This window comes from Aspergillus sydowii (assembly GCF_001890705.1).
Source record: "Aspergillus sydowii CBS 593.65 unplaced genomic scaffold ASPSYscaffold_6, whole genome shotgun sequence".
Taxonomy (NCBI): Eukaryota; Fungi; Ascomycota; class Eurotiomycetes; order Eurotiales; family Aspergillaceae; genus Aspergillus; species Aspergillus sydowii.
Genome location: NW_024467864.1, coordinates 900,276 through 917,236, shown reverse-complemented (window position 1 = coordinate 917,236; position 16,961 = coordinate 900,276). Strand labels below are relative to the sequence as shown.

Below are 16,961 nucleotides of genomic sequence, written 5' to 3'. Positions count from 1 at the left end.
AGCACTCGATCCTTTACTCGACGCCCAACTGGGCCAATTCTGGCACCCGGTACTTGGATTTGCATGCAAGGACCTAGCGCACTAGGGTAATCTGGCAAGATACAGTTTGAGACGCCGTGGGCGCATATTCGCGCGGACGAACGCGGACTCCTGGAGCGAGAGCGTAGAGCGAGTTTCAAATGCGAAAATCTATGAATGAGGCGAAGAGCATAAATGAGGACGCCTGACTGGTGCTCCTGACGTAGAAAAGTGAGCAGGAAATCTCTAACCTAAGATGCAAGACTTGGAGAGACTTCAAAAATAGCCGATGAACCAGAGCATGCCAGGAGGATTGCAGAGGAGGCGTAGCTGACAATGAAGGAGTTTGAAGCCGAGTAGAGAGGGAGGTACAGAAGCAGGCACTTTCAAAACAATCCCCGCCCGTTGTGATGCTTTTGGAAAAGAGCGTGACTGAAGAGCCGGTTCCACTCAGATCGATCTCGCTCACCAGAAAACTGCAAATCCTAATTCAACACTCGACCCTGACGCAAGGAACCACCACGGATACACCCCTGGATGAACTTTTGGGAAAAGCGGATGAGAGCTCAGGAGTCTATGACGACCTTGATTTGGCAGATCCGATTTGAGTGGGCCAATCAGGAATTCCACCGAGCACTAGCATGAGCAGCAAATAAAGCCGGGAATTCGCGAGAACCATTTATGAGCGCGTGTCCGTTGCGATGATGCTCCAACAAATTAGAGAGGAGAGAACCCCTGCATCTGCTCCGCCGATTTCGCGCGCCCTCTCTTTCCGGCACGGGATCGACCACCCGGAACTTGCACCGTGGCAGATCAATCGTCAGTTCGTCACCAAAGCGAGTGCGGAAACTTAAATAAATCCGGTGAACAATCGCCTGGCTATAACTTATTTTTCTTGCCATGCCAAAAAATTGAAGGATTGATCACTAGGATGGTTGCGCTTCCGAGGATTCTGGCAGCCTTGCCTCTCGCCCTGAGCGCAGCACATGCGCAGCATGCCCACCATTGGGGCCCAAGCGAGTGGAAAGGCCTCATAACGTTTGGAAATAGCTACACCGACGATTCCCGGCTTGGATATTTCGCCAGTAACAACGGGACGGCACCACCAGTTGGTTGGAAACAGCCCGTTGTAAGTCACGCCGTCACCACCGGCTGAGTTCCACGAGAGAGCTAACAATCTCGAAGAGCAATGACTCGGCGTCTGGAGGGTATACCTGGGGACACTTTGCGTCGCAAATTGCGAATCTGACACGTTTCAATTATGCCGTATCAGGGGCTGTGTGCTCGAACGAGATTTCACCGCGGACATTCGACGCCATCGATGCCCCCTTTCCTTCGGTCATGGAATATGAGATTCCCGCGTATATTGCGGATAGCGAATATACCGAGCCAAATGGGGATGACTTTATCAAAGTCGAACCGAATGAGACCGTCTATGCTATGTGGATTGGAACGAATGACGTGGGTAACAATGCCTTTCTCACGGACTCTCAGGTCAAAGGGGCCGTTATTCCCGATTTTATCGAGTGTGTCTATGAGGCCCTGGATGCGGTCTACGCCAACGGGGGCCGATACTTTGTAATCATGAACCTGGCGCCGTTGCAGCTGGCTCCACAGTATGCGACTCCTGAGAACGGTGGGCTGAATTCAACAAGCGGATACCCTGATAAAGGGGCCAACATCACGGAGATTAGCTATAGGATGTGGGAGACTGTGGTTACAGTCAACGACGTGTTCCATTACAAGACGGCGTATGAGTCGAAAATTGCAAATCGGTACCCAGGGGCGCAGCTTGCGGTGATGGATATGTATGGCTTGGTATGTCTTTTTTTTGTTTGCTTCCTTTTCCTTCTACCCCAATTCCCATGGCCTTGGTTAGTTTCAAGATTTTAGTGATTTGCTGACAGTGTAGATCTCCGATATTTGGCATAACCCAACCGAGTATCTGGCTTCGCCGAGCAATGTCACCGGATACGTCAAGCATTGCGATGAGACCACTGGGGACTGTGAGCGACTTCCGAACGAGGAGGCCTTCCTTTGGTTTGATGAGTTACATCCTTCTGAGCAGGTTGACAAGGTTATCGGGAGAGAATTTGTGAATCTCGTTTCAGGCAACAACAGCCGCTGGGCAGCGTACTGGTAGGGCGATATCAGCCGAGGCCAGGTCATAATCCCGTAAAGTTGGAAGATCCATGAATATATCCGCAGCACAATAAATGATAAATACTAATTTTCAAGCCCACCTTGAGGATTGGATCATTCACCCAGCCTTATTTGCTTCACTGTAGGGATCCCCTGAAGCGTGGACGCTTTGGGGGCGAAGGAGCGGGCCGGCCCAATCAATAGGCCATCCCCCCCAACATCGCCAACAAGGCAGACCCAGCGTCAGCCTGGGGTCCTCTCTACGGTGTTTCTAGCGCGACGCCGCGCATCTCCACTGCAACGCAAAGCACTATCGTAGTATGAGCCCTGTCGTGGAAAAAAAGGAGAGTTATATATGCCTTGTCTTTTCCATATCCCCAACACATTGCAGTAAACCCAATGTCAACATTAACAAGTCATGCATGGCGCTCCCCTTCCAGCAACCGCCTCCAGCACAACCACGATGGCCTTTAGCAATCCGGAATGAGACCATCGCGACAGCCGAGCCAGAGACGATCATCACAGTGCGCAACAGTCCCGAGCCATGGCATCCGCTCGACTACACCGTCGCCCACGAGAACGGAGCAACCCTCTTTACAGTTAACGGCCATCCATGGGGTCTTGCACAGCGCCGTATCTTCCACGATGCATCGGGTCTCCCTCTATTCGAACTACGGAGTCGGTGGTATGACTCGTCGACGCTCGAGCTCAAGCTTCCCGGCGGCGCAGCAACCAGCGAAACCCTACTATCTGCGAAATGCCGCGTCGCAGTGCAAGCGCCTAGGGCTGTGCTTCGGTTCCGCAATTCATGCGTGCCGCTAAATGCGAGAAGACCCACGCAGAAACACAAGAACAAGAAGCCGCTATCAGATACCCTGACGCGGCCGTCCAGCATCGACGCTGAAACAACCATGGAGATTTACTCGATAGACGTGGATAACTTTGCCCAGGTCGCCGTTGTAGATGGCCAGTGCGTTGCGAATATTGACCGAGTCACGGATCCGGGGGAGTTGGCGCAGGGCCAGAAACCGCCGTTTCGGTTTCGGCCTATGTGGAGGGTCAGAGTTGCGAGAGGGGTGGACTTAGCTCTAGTGAGTTCAGACCTGATCTGTTCCATCTACGCTTAGAGACAGTGTTTCTGACAGGGGTTTTGTTTGGCTGGTTAGATGGCAGTTGCGGTAGTAATTGTTGGACAGCAGGCTGCTGGCGACGGCCTGGTGGATCAGTGACACCATTTTGGTGTATACCTAAGTATGCAGGTGCCACGGGCATTGGAAACTGAATGCTTGGGAGGTTGTTTCCATCATCCAGGAATGGGCTGGTGCACTGCCCACTGGCACCATGCGGAGTTCTCGCTTCGAGTGAGGCAGTGACGGCTTCGGGACTTTGTACTATACTCTGATTCGGCCTTTGTATGATCTTCTGACATTGAACCCATGTATTTATTATCAATTGTTGCTTCATGACCGAAATTAAGGACTGTCAAACGCACATGAGAATTTCTGCTCCCTCGGAGAAGACATCAGACAGGTCGAAACCCGCAAGCGTTGATGGCAGGGCTGTGCACGGGTGACGGAACCAACCGCCTGCGAGCAAATGGTGCGTGCGAAGCGGGGCGGGGTGACATACCTTACCCCTAGCAATCACTGTCTCCAATCTTATTATTTGCTTTCCCTGCCGCCTTCCAACCTTCTTAGTGCGTTCTCCGCGTTCCACTTGGTGTTCCATGACGGCTAGCGGCACCGGTCTCACCGAGGCCATCTCCAAAAGGCCACCCGAGTCATCTTCTAGTAATCTCATTGATGGCATCCTTTTTGCAGGAAATTCGTCTTTCATGAGACAGATGAGGCTGTGTTGACCTTCCCACCTTGCAACCTAAACTGGGTGGTTTGTAAAGAGCCTTGCTCGCCCACAAGGGCGCCATAGGAAGGCAGCCGAGTCAAGCGGAGGGAACTTCTGAAGTCACCTTGGAATCAGGGGTCACAAGGGGGTTTCTCTCTTCAACTGATATTGCACTGCCCGTTCCTCAATGCCCTGGTAGTGCTAATTTTCATCGAGAATGATGGTTCATCTCGAATACTTCCATGTTTCGTTACAAGCCCAATTTACCCCCTGATGGGAAGCCTTATTATTCTCCTGATGGAGTTCCCTGTTAATATTTTGCGTATTACTACACTTGCCGCTTGTATCATAGGTCTCCTTAGGCGCTTATCTACAATCCTTCAGTTTCTTACTACGAGATACCACGAGGTAACTACTACTACTAGTACTGGTATTTCTCGCCGCTCCCGTCGTCGGGACTCCAAGATGGCTTGAAGGTAAAATATGGTAAGTTGTTCATAGTACATACTGGGCGCTTTGCTCTTCGACCTTCTTGCAAACGTCACGTTGTTAACATGTCTTATCGACCTCCGGCTGTATCAACCGCCATATATTTGTTGCTTTTACAGGTGTACTTTTGTTAAATTATGAAGATCCATCTACTCCATATATATTCTGAGCAACAAATTCATATTGAAGATATTCCTCTCTTCTGCGAGTTCACCTGCATGCACCCACCGTAGCGCATTTGCAGTCATAACCTCCAAGGCCGTAACAAGTGGTTCGCTGAGATAAAATTGTAACTATTTTTATGGGGGACTTTCAATTCCTACCGTTTAATGAAAGTAAATTCAAAATGGACTATAGCTTGCGATTCTGTTTGGTGGTTCTGAGGAAAGTTGGCATATCGGACGTCAACTGAGAGGATATACCAACATGTGTCTTCACACAGAGAAAGATTTGTGTGTTATTAAATGGTCTATATAGTTTTTAGATTAATTAGTCCTTCAGGGCTTAAGCAGCCAATCGTCTAGTTTGGTTTTTACGAAGTGAGTGTAACTTATGGTACAGCTCACAATAGCCCATTAGATATCGAGCAGTATAAATAACACCCAGAGAGGGTCTAAATACCAAACTGAGATCATCTACTAGATCACTGTCACTGCTTCAAACGAAATACCTGGATGTAAAGAATGTCTTGTGGAAAAGCCTGACCTCCCTTCTATCCAACAGATTGTGCCGCAATTGTGCCGCATTCGCATCACAGAATTCGCAGCCTATTTCAAAATGTGAACTGCCTGTTAAGCGTGACTTGGTTGCCGAGTCTTTTCAATAAATAAGACTCTTTTTCAGTGAGCTCTCAGTGATTCATGTGTTTCCCTTGTGGGCTCTCTGCCTGAGACATTTCTTTCGTTTGTTCTCATCCTCCTTCCCGCAACACAACCTCACCTTTCCACCTCGTCCTGGAATTCATTCCTACCATCTCCGACCTCTCCTCAATTGTTTCGCATATTTTCCGGTTTTACCTTTCTGTATCACACATACTGCTCTTTCTTCGCCGTCCTGGCTCGTTTCTATCCGCTGGGTGATTCAAACCACGGTCAAACCTGCTCGTCATGGCTACGCGAAGCACCCTGCTTTCTATTTTTAATCATGTCGTGCTCCCTCCTGAGCTCCCTGGTAAGGCAGACGCACAAAGCGATGCCGTCGAGAGGGAGTTAATCTGCCGTTTGATGGCTGCAGTGACGACTATGAAAGCCAAGTCTGAAGACGATCTGTTATCCACTTGGCAGATGATCGAAAACACACTGAAAGCATCATCTCTTTCAAACGAGGATGGAATATGCAACAAATCAGTGCTCATCAGAGTGTTCAAAAAGCTTTCCCCAGAGAACGCTCTAATCCTTCGCGTCCGAGAGCAGAATGCAGGCCTTCTCATCCGCAGAGCGAGGTGAGCTATTCTTGCGGACTTCCTGCTATTTCCTCTGACAGTACATGATGGCTAATACTTCTGATGTACAAAGCGGCGACAAAAATAATGTTATTTTTGAAGCGTTTGAGACCTCCCCCTCTGCCGAGCAAACCCTAGCCGCCAAAGGCGCTCTACAATGGGATTTTCCCGGGGTTGCGGTTTCCATTCCTGCCGCCATCTTCGAGGACCACGTTTTCCAAGAAAGCCTGGCAGCTTTCATAGAAAAAGCCAGCGTCGAGTACTTGGACTTGTTTGCTACCAAGGTACGGAAAGCTGGAGTGGAGGTCTCTGAGACTCGTGATACTTCAGATCCATCTATCATTACGCAGTTTTTAATCACTCTACTGGAAACAAACGGTGAACGCCTTTGTTTACCAGTATTGCGAAAGCGTGTCAACGACGATGTTTGCTGGAACACGGCTAAGGACCCCTGGCGCCGCAGTCCTTTCTGGCTTGTTCTAAGAGTGTGTGTCCAACGCTTGCTATATCTACATCTTGGTAGCGCGGCAGGACGCATACAATACAAGGCACTCATGTGCTTATTTTTGGCGAGTTTGCTCAATGACAGTGTGAGCGAGCTGAGCTCAGAAAAGTACCATCTATTGAAAGTGAAACTATGCCGGCGCCTCGCAAAGCTTGACTCTGAAAAGAAGCGTCTGAGCGGTACACGTCGAGCTGCTCAGTTGTATAAGCATGTTCTCGGAGTGATTGAACCTTATTGCACCAAATCGATTGATCTTGCCACCATGGAAGAGGAGAGAGAATGGAAGGCCTGGAAACAAGACTTTCAACGCCGGGTCCCAAAGTTGCCTTCATGTGCTCCTCCGGATGATACCAAGCTGACCCTTCCGAATAGCATTGGGTACTTCAGGGAGATCCTAAGGCCCCGCCAACTCGAACCCGCGCCGGCAAAAGGTATAGATCTAAATGACCTCAGAGAAATTGCGATGAAAAATACCAGCAAACAGTTCGCAGATCTGATCAAAACCTATTCATCACTTGCAGCCCGAGAGGCGGTCATAGGGTCGATGCCCTCTGAAATTCCAACTACGATCGAAGGTTGCAAGACTGAATGTATCGAACTCGCAAATAATATCAGGGACTATATCAGTACAGTTGGAGACAATTACGATAGCAATTCTGAGCAGATGAGCATGTTCATTTTGAACGTATTCACCATGTGGGAGAAAATGGACAGATGCGCTTTGGCAGCTTACCCCCTGCTCAAGGAATATCATCCATGGTTTGAACCAGAAATCCTTGACGTCTTACTACTGGAACGCTGGAAACATATGAGGCGTGTGCAGACTATACAGTCCCATATTCACACTCGCTGTACGCAGGCTAAGCGAGGTAGAATGACCATCTTCGCGAATCCAGCTCCAGGATGCTTCGCTGAGATTTATTTTGAAACTGCCGACGCCGTCGATCTCCAAGCACTGCAGCTACGAATTCTAAGAGACTCACAGAACTCGAATGAGAAGAAGAAACGTGAATTGCGGTCGATCAATGACGAATTTGATAGTCTGACTGAGAAGCTTAGACTAACGTCTTGCACGCTACTGAGGAACATCGATGGAACCCATGACATTCGCGGGTGTAACCATTGTTACTACATGCGGTCTCGACGGCGCCTTGAGGTTCATGTTCATGAGGACTTCCTTCCAGTCGGCCACGAAAGACTCGTCCAGCAGAAGGCTGTTGTCTTCGAGCTACGAACACCACGGGCCTTTTCTGCGTATCGTCAGGCCACCTGGGATATTGTCAACACATTATGCCCTAGGCCCGATTCATCGAATAGGGACAGACCAGAAGTGTTGCTTGCTCAGTACTCTCAACTCAAATCTTACAATTGTAGCCCAGCTTCTACAAGCTTCTGTCTGGCGTCGCACACCAAATCCTTTCTCGGAACACATTACAGCTACCGCAGGCTTCCTGCTTCTGCCACTGATGTCTTGCTCCCGCACGGCCTGAGATACTCGTACTACGATTCAGAGCGTCGTCTGTGGTTCAGCGACTACCCTGTGCAGCTTACTCTCGCCAACCATTTTGCATTCAGCATTCCCAAGGGGTTCCCTTTTTCAGCACTCTACTCTTCCACTATATTTGCTGCTGACGGAGACGGGCCCTCCTCTTACGAAGTGGTGGCAAGTATCGACCAGTGCCCGTCGGAGCTAACTGTTCATGAATACATGGCCCACCAAGGTCTGATGGGTGGAAGAAACAGACGATGGCTGTCTATTTTGGCCGAACTCGGGTCCTCGAATATCAACTTTAGCTTACAAGATACCATGGTTCTTTTCCATCACCTTGCATTACAGGCAGGCCCGAGACTAGAGCATGATAGCATGCGAGCCGTCCACATTATGTTCAGGGACCGTGCATTTTGCAAAAGATTGTCAGAACAGCTTTGTCGGCATGTTGAATCGATAGCCACGAACTGGCGCGAGACGAGTTACATGGAGACTTTATTGACACTGTCCCTTCGACTGTTTTTGATCGGCCATTTAGAGTCTCGTATTGACTCAAAGAAGCTCGTCTTAAGGGTTCGGCAAATAACTCTGAATTGGGTCACCCTGCTACGAAGTGAAACACGGCAAGCCGAGGATGTGACACAGTCAGATAGGGCTGCGAGATACTGCTTTCTTTCAGCGCTTCTATGTCGCAGAACCTTCTTCCCATGGCTTACTAGCCAGACAGCCCTCGATCTGGAAAGCATGAAATGTTTTTTCGAGTCATCATTGGCCATGCAAGAGAGCTTGGTTGTAGACTTGAGCAAATTCAGCACCATAACACGCAACATGCTTATTCGCGATATTAAGATGGTGGCCCGTATGTCATCGCTGCTGCGCACAGGCGCTATAAAATACCCGATGAGCATCGGAGCCGCTATTGATGCTGCCTGGCCTGGAGCGGATGGCAAAGAGAGGTCTTATAACTCATGGAGGCTGCTACCTTCCCCACATGAAGACTGGGCCACGTCAATGACGATTTCATCAGGGGGGGATCGACCACAAAATCTATATTTTCATCTTCTCGAGGGTCATTTTGTTGTTGATGGGAAGACTATTGGGAAGCTTCCGGCAGATATCCGCGATTCACATATCCTGAAGGAACTTTTTGGCAACCAGCGCCTGTTTGCCCTCCCATCCAACCTCCCGGGCATGGACCATGTCCTCCTGAACCGTGCAGATGAACACCAAATTCATTTGGGTTATAGATCGGGGAGACTGGTTATACAGGCTCGCGCATTTAGAACGGTGTTGGAGCTCGTACCACGGGAGGTCTTTGGAGATGGCCCCGCGTTTGACCTTCCATACTCTCTCATTTCTGATTGCATGCACTGGGCCGACCTGAGTACAGGAACAATTGAAATCAGGCCTAAGCAACGTATTTGGAAAAGAAGGGACGGTAACTGGAGTATCGATATCCGAGCTCGAAAAGCCCGCCGATTGAACGCACAACGATATGCGCTGACCTTAATCGATCCGTTCTCACAACTTGCACAAACAATCTCTCAAATTTTCCTTCACTTCGAACATCCGACCCGTCTTACCATTCAGCAGGGCTCTAATGGCATCTCCGTCGATCTGAAGCGAATGGATTTGACTTTTTTTGTTACAAGAGGGGGTCAGCTCAAATGCCAGCAGCTTGGAGCCACTATTGACCGCAATCAAGACCCAGGAACATTTTATGGCCTGCAAAGTATGCTCGTGTTGAAGGATATCAATGATTGGTCCCAGCGCAGCATAATCATCCCTCTCGGCAGAGCCCGCTACCGGCGCCATCGCAGCCATGTACTCCTTGACATTGAACACACTGGCAATTACATGAGATACACTATCAATACTGTGCTTCAGCGTCTCGAGTGTCCGGCTGACCCGCAACTTCTGTATTCAAAAGCTTACTTACACGCGCTCACATCTCACTTACTGCCAGATCCACTGACAGGCCGAACCGGCACTCAAGAAGCTCTTGCCTGTTTACAGTCGGGATACTGCCAACCATGGCAACCTCTTAGATCCGATCCGCTTAGCATTCTGGTGTCGATCGCTAAACTTACACCACTCAGAAACTATTACCCGAAGGACAAGCGGTGCCAGCAGATCGTATCATGGGATTCCCATTTGACAGCAAATATCCAGCACGGCGGATTCCAAGTTGCTGTTGATGCCATTGTCAAGAAGTCTCGGAGATTGAGTCAGTTTAGTGGAGATGTTCTGCATTCCACACTGCCTGAGATACCAAAAAATACTGTTCATCTCTGCGAAAGGGCACAGTGGCGACGATCACTATTCGAATCTTCTGACGTTTTATCCGAGAAGCTTGTTCAGCCTAAGGATACCCTATATGTTTCGCGGGATGGTTTGGCTGCGCCTGAGAAAGTGCGTAACTTGCGTGAAATTGTGGCACTGCTCCGAAAACAACCGGCTTCCATGCACACTACGCGTGATATTGTCGGCCTACTTGAAAAGTGGGAATTAATTGGCGGCTACATGAACAAATCTGCTCTTCACGATATCGGAAACTTCTTGAATGCTGACCTTGCTGGGGAATGGGGCGGTTTGATTAATCTGTGTCGAGAGTCGAAGATTGAGGAGGTGTACAGCCTTATGTTCCAGCTGGGCATAATAGCATTCGGAGAACGGGTTGATATGACAGCTCTACGGATCATTGTATCCTTTTTCCTGATTCGCGAGCTTAAAACTTTGGAGCTACCGCAATATCCATCTTTTGTGGGCTTCCGCGAAGGCGAGTTGCCTACCAGAGATAACCTGCTATCTATCATTAGGATATCATACCAGCCACAAAGACCGTCGAAGGTCCCGAAGAAGCGCAAAGGTGGCGTTCCCAATGAGAACACGAGATTCGGATACGATGTTAATTGCGAGAAAGAAGGAGTGGCATTGGCAGAGTTGTTGGTCAAGCAATGGCCTTGTCCAGAACCGTCTGTTGAAGGGTTCAAGCCAACTAATGTGGACCTTCACGAGGCCATGAAAGCCCTGCTACCAGAGTGGCAACGTATGTATCAGAATACCCAGCTACAGAGCCATCTGGCCAAGGTTCAAACAATTTTGGATCGGCATTACGCAGTCGCAAATGACGTGCCCGTGCCGCCTGCTTACTCGAATCGCTCCCAAAAAGACATACTAGGTACCCCACCAAAACATTATTTTTCCTATCCACGGTTAGGAGAGGACCTATTAGGGAAGGAGGCACTGGGATTCGCCAAATACTCGGGTATTCTCGAGGAGGGTATCATTGCGCCGAATGTTGGAACGCTGCCTGTTACTAGTGATTCTAAGTCTGACATGCCGCAAGCCCCAACCCGCGAAATCGTTGAGCTCGAAAGGATGGTGTCTAGGTTTGGCCGGTCTGACTGTTCAGTGAGGACCCGATATGCCCAAGACTTACAGCAAAGTATAGCTGCACTAAAGTCGGTCAAGCAAGAACCAGACCACGGTCACACTTCGCAACTCAACACGACTAAGGAAAGTATCAAGCTTGATGGCGACGTTAAGGCTGCCCGCGAAAGGGTTGACATGTACCATCACTTCATCGTTAAATCTCTGTCTGCGAATGATACAAGGTTTATATGGTTGTCGAAAGGTGGTCTTTGGCCCCGGTTAACCCCAACCACGATACTGCAACAGTTGCGGTCAATATCACAACATGATCTCGGCCCAGGAATGCGCCAAATGCTTATATCATACGCTCTTGGAATAACGGAGTTGCAGAAGATTTTAAGGTTGAGAGAAGCCACTGTGAAAGGGGATGAGACGAAGTTGCATCAAGAGCGTATGGATCCCGGCCATGTCAACTGGGACCCGAGTGATTTCCCCGATTGGGTATTACTGGAGATTGATACGAATATTCGAATAAGGCAAGATCAAGTCACCGTCGCTTTTGAGATGATTTCCCCCAAGTCTGGCTCAAATTCCGTCCTCCAGATGAACATGGGACAAGGAAAAACTTCCGTAATCATGCCCATGGTCGCAGCGGTTTTGGCCAATGGACAAATGCTTAACAGGCTCCTAGTACCCAAGGCGCTGTTAACACAGGCCGCACTGATTTTACAGTCACGACTTGGAGGGCTCCTAGGACGCGAGCTCATTCATATTCCATTCTCCCGTCGAACCCAGACCCCCGTATGCCTTATTGAAGATTATCGTGAACTACATTCGGACATATTGGATACGGCAGGCGTAATACTGGGGATCCATGAGCACATACTGTCATTCAAACTTAGTGGGCTGCAACGGCTTGCTGACTCGAAACTGACTGAGGCGGTCCAAATGGTCGAAACTCAGAAATGGCTAGACGAAATCAGTCGCGATGTGCTTGATGAATGTGACTTCACATTAGCTGTGAAGACACAGCTGATATACCCTGGCGGCTCGCAGCATATAGTTGACGGGCATCCTGATAGGTGGGAGGTTGCGATGACGGTTCTTGGTCTCGTTGGGCACCACCTCAATGACCTGGCTCGGGAATACCCCAGGAGTATTGATATACTTGAGCGCAATCCCACAGGATTTCCCGTCACCCACTTACTCCGAAAGGATGTCGAAGAAGCTCTGGTGCGCAAAATCGCCCAGGATATCTGCGAGAAACGGACAACGTTGTTGCCACTAGGGGAGTGCAATGAGAAGGGCAAGGAGGCAATCAGAGTCTTTATTACCCAAGAGAAGGTCGAGAATTCTGTCACTAAACGTATATCAAACCTTTTCCCCGACACCCCCAAAGCGCGCAAGGTTGTGTATTTACTGCGAGGATTGTTGGTACATGGGATACTGGTTTTGTGTTTGAAAAAGAGGTGGAACGTTCAATATGGGTTGCACCATGGTCGAGATCCCATTGCCGTTCCATTCCATGCGAAGGGAGTGCCATCAGATCAGGCTGAATGGGGTCATCCTGATGTGGCCCTTTTGTTTACCTGTCTCGCATTCTACTATGAAGGTTTGAACCAAAAGCAGCTGAAGATAAGTTTGGAGGCGGTTTTGAAGTCGGATCATCCTGCCACGGAATACGATAGGTGGATCCAAAACTCAGCTACATTGCCCGAAGGTCTACGACATTGGAACGCTATAACTGTGGATGATGCTGGCTTAGTTGCAGAGATATGGCGACACTTACGCTTCACGCCCGTTGTCATCAACCATTTCCTTGGTAATTTCGTCTTCCCTCTACACGCCAAGCAGTTTGCAACCAAACTCCAGGCCTCTGGCTGGGATGTACTTTTGAACGCCCAAAATAATGCCGAATGGATCCACCCAGGGATCACGACAGGGTTCAGTGGCACAAACGATAACCGCGCGCTGCTTCCACTTACCATTGAACAGTGCGATCTGCCGGGCTTGTCTCACACGAATGCTGAAGTACTCACGTACCTATTGCAGACAAGGAATCGACGGTATCGTGTCGCAACTAATGTGAATGGAAAGCGTTTGGCAGAAATAGAACTGTTGGACTACCTTCACAAACAAAATATTCGTGTTCTCATTGATGCCGGTGCTTTCATCATGGAGATGAATAATATGGCAGTTGCGCGTGCTTGGATACAAACTGATTTTTCCGCCAAGGGGGCAGTCTATTTTGATGAAGACAATAAACCCTGGGTCATGTATCGGAACTTCAAAAAGGTTCCACTTTTCGCAAGTCCGTTTGCAGATGATATGCGCGGATGTGTAGTGTATATCGATGAGAGTCACACAAGGGGAACGGATCTTAAATTGCCTCCAGAGGCTGTTGGTGCTCTTACTCTTGGTCTGGGCCAGACGAAGGATCATACAGTTCAAGGTGAGTTATTATATCGTGTCCGAATTGCGTCTCATATTACAGAATTCTAATGAACCTATAGCCGCAATGAGACTGCGTCAGCTCGGAACGACACAGTCAGTAACTTTCATATCACCCCCTGAAGTACACCAAAGTATTTTGGACGTGTGCAACAAAACTTCCTGGGACAAACTGGATTCCTCGGACGTCGTTGCGTGGCTCCTCGACCAAACATGCGCGACAAACAAGGAGTTGCAACCTTTGTACTTTGCGCAGGGAAAGGACTATTGCCAACGAATGCGAGCTGCCGCAGCACACAGGAAATTTCTCTCGAATTCGGACCATAGAAAGGCTTATCTCGAGGTTTTACAACAGCCCGAACAACAAACATTGGAGCAGTTGTACGAGCCGACTTATAATGAAGTCACCGCTTCTTCCCCGGAATCCAGTGCCCTGGCCGCCTGTGGCGGGCGAGTAGAGCGGCTGATGAAGGCGCTTCAACAGCGGCGACAAGAGTCCCAGGCTTTTCAGTCAGTCATTGGTTCGGCTCTGGAAGAGGTTGAACAGGAACGCGAGGTGGCCTATGAGATTGAAGAGGAAAGAGAGATCCAACGTCCCCGTCGCCCTAAGGCTCACAAATTCCCAGGCCTGCATGAATCTGTGTTAAGCTTCGCTAAAGGGAACCTCCTCGGATCTTCTAAGATACTGACGGCATCAGAAATGTTGGAGTCCACGCATATTGGCGAGAAATACAAGATCGATGGTTCCTCATTAGTACCTCATATATACGTGTCAGAGGAGTTCACCAAGACGATCAAACACAAAAAGTCCATCGTGGACGGTACTTATACTCGTCCTGTCAGCTGGATACTGTACAACAGCGTCACAGAAACCGCACTGGTGATTATTCCCGAGGAGGCCGAAATACTGATTCCAGTTATGCGCGCCTCCATTGCGTTGAACACCCACCTTATCCTCTACGCAGCGCCATGGACCAAGTCGATGCTCCATTTTGATACGCTTTTGTACTATTCCCTCCCAGAACTCCCTGACGGATGGGCACCTCCGTCCTGGCTTCCATTCGAGCTTGGCGTCCTCGCTGGAAGGCTTTATTTCCCGTTTTCAGAGTACGAAGGCTTACTCAATCGTCTTTACTCGCTCTCAGGGGACCCAACTGAGGAGAAGGAATCGTCAAGTCTTTGGGCCGCCGCCAAGAACCGTCTGAGCTTTTTGCAAGAATGGTTGGCAATCCGTCGCCAGGGACAGGATATCACTGATACTCCGATGGGGTATATCTGTCAAGACTGGCCACTACGCAGTGACCATCCTTTCTTCTCGACGAGAGCACCCAGGTCAGCCGGGGTGAACGCGCCTGGGCTGGAGTCGCTCCGCTTCAGTGCGGCAGACGAGGAGGAGGAATACTATAGAAGTGATGACGGGATGGACATTGATCAGGTGGACGTTGATGACGATGAAGTGCCGGAAGACGATGTTGATGCGGAGTGATGAGGTTTCTAGAGGCAGGAGAGTGTTTTGAGTAGCATCTGCGTCATTGTTTTATTTTATTTATTTTAATATCAGTGTTGCGGTTTGTTTTGTGGAAATAAAAAAAGAAAAAGAAAGAAAGAAAGAAAGGAAAATTTGAAAAGGCCAACCTCATTATGTGGTTGTATCGAAATAACTCTTCTGTCCATGATCCACCCCAAAAGCGCATCAAACAGCCTATAAAAACCTCAAGAGGCATTACACGATAGCTTCTGCAGTCCTTCAGGCCACAAATCGGGCTGTCCAGTGGGGCATTCCAGCTCTCGGCAGTGTCGGGATTAATAATTGGCAGCTGCATTAACTAAGTTATAAAGTGAGGTCATACTCAATGCCCCTCAATATTTTTCTTGCCAGTGAGGGGCACAAGAGCTTTGCAATTGAACACATATTCACACAATATTTTCCGCTTAAGTATCAGCAATAATCAATCCCATCATGTCTTCAATCCAGCAGTGGACCACTTCCCTCCAAGGCTTGGATAGCCTTCAATTGAGCGAAGCTCCAAAGCCCACAGCAGGCAAGGGCGAAGTCCTCGTTGAGATCCGGGCCGTCTCGCTAAATTACCGCGATTTCGAAGGTAATCCTCCAGAAACAGGTCTCCAACAATGAATAGGAATATATGTGCTTATAAAGCGTTTGGTATTATAGTATGCAACGGCGAATATACCCACCACAAATCCGTCAGCCAGGACAAAGCCTCTCTCGTCCCCTGCTCAGACATGTGCGGGGTGATAACTGAAGTAGGAGACGGGGTCACAAGCTGGAAGAAGGGCGACCGCGTACTTTCCACATTCTTGCCAGACCACCAGACCGGCCAGGTAACTGAGAAGATGATGGCGACGGGAATGGGTCTTCCGCAGTCTGGTGTTCTGGCGACGTACCGCGCTTTCCCGGAGCATGCGCTTGTGAGGGCTCCGAGCTATTTGTCTGATGAGGAGGCGTGCACGCTTCCGATTGCGGCGGTGACGGCTTGGATGTCGATTAATGGGATGAGACCGATGGGGGCGTCTGGTGGGAAGGGGGAGTATGTGCTCCTTCAGGGAACTGGGGGTGTGGCTGTTTCGGGGCTGCAGATTGCGAAGGCTGCCGGGGCGAAGGGTATGTTTCATCTTATTTCTCCTCCTTGTTGGTGCTGATATTGATTTTAATATTTAGTCATTATTACGTCTTCGTCGGATGAGAAGCTGGAGAAGGCGAAGAAGCTAGGTGCCGATTACACCATCAACTACCGCACGAATCCAAACTGGGAGGAGGACGTGATGCGCTTGACGGATCAGCATGGAGCAGATATTATCCTGGAAACAGGTGGAGCGCAGACACTCAAGAAGAGCTTCGACTGCATCGCCTGGGGCGGGTTGATTGATTGCATTGGATACCTGTCCGGAAAAGTGGACGCGCCTGAAGACAGGACAAACGTCAATCTTCTGGCCCTGCGTCGCAATGTAACACTTAAGGGAATCATCAATGGTCCCAAGGATCGGTTTGAAGAGATGAATGGTTTTTACGAGAAGCACAGTATCAAGCCTGTGGTGAACCGGGTTTTCCCATTCAAGGAGGCACCAGAGGCTTTCAAGTTCCTGGCCAACGGCTCGCATTTTGGTAAAGTTGTTATCAAGATTGCATAATGGCTCTATATATCAATTATCTGCAGATATGAAATAATGACAATTTTTTTTCCATGCTG

The 16,961-nt window shown here is 49.2% G+C and overlaps 4 protein-coding genes across 4 annotated transcripts; all 4 read left to right on the top strand.

Annotated features, from left to right (window-relative positions):
* Positions 1 to 949: 949 nt before the first annotated feature.
* Positions 950 to 2,161, top strand: ASPSYDRAFT_153371 (SGNH/GDSL hydrolase family protein; the record flags this gene model as incomplete). The annotated part of the gene is made up of 3 exons (XM_040842276.1): positions 950 to 1,147; positions 1,204 to 1,836; positions 1,931 to 2,161. 3 exons carry the CDS (start codon positions 950 to 952, stop codon positions 2,159 to 2,161), a joined length of 1,062 nt encoding a protein of 353 aa, XP_040701934.1.
* Positions 2,162 to 2,508: 347 nt separating this feature from the next.
* On the top strand, positions 2,509 to 3,707 carry ASPSYDRAFT_46128 (uncharacterized protein). The gene is made up of 2 exons (XM_040847162.1): positions 2,509 to 3,251; positions 3,327 to 3,707. Exons 1-2 carry the CDS (start codon positions 2,583 to 2,585, stop codon positions 3,387 to 3,389), a joined length of 732 nt encoding a protein of 243 aa, XP_040701933.1. The 5' UTR covers positions 2,509 to 2,582; the 3' UTR covers positions 3,390 to 3,707.
* Positions 3,708 to 5,597: 1,890 nt separating this feature from the next.
* Positions 5,598 to 15,384, top strand: ASPSYDRAFT_204074 (uncharacterized protein; the record flags this gene model as incomplete). The annotated part of the gene is made up of 3 exons (XM_040843846.1): positions 5,598 to 5,932; positions 6,006 to 13,753; positions 13,815 to 15,384. 3 exons carry the CDS (start codon positions 5,598 to 5,600, stop codon positions 15,236 to 15,238), a joined length of 9,507 nt encoding a protein of 3,168 aa, XP_040701932.1. The 3' UTR covers positions 15,239 to 15,384.
* Positions 15,385 to 15,712: 328 nt separating this feature from the next.
* On the top strand, positions 15,713 to 16,902 carry ASPSYDRAFT_153229 (zinc-dependent alcohol dehydrogenase family protein; the record flags this gene model as incomplete). Its single annotated transcript, XM_040842258.1, has 3 exons — positions 15,713 to 15,854; positions 15,926 to 16,375; positions 16,433 to 16,902. 3 exons carry the CDS (start codon positions 15,713 to 15,715, stop codon positions 16,900 to 16,902), a joined length of 1,062 nt encoding a protein of 353 aa, XP_040701931.1.
* Positions 16,903 to 16,961: the final 59 nt, after the last annotated feature.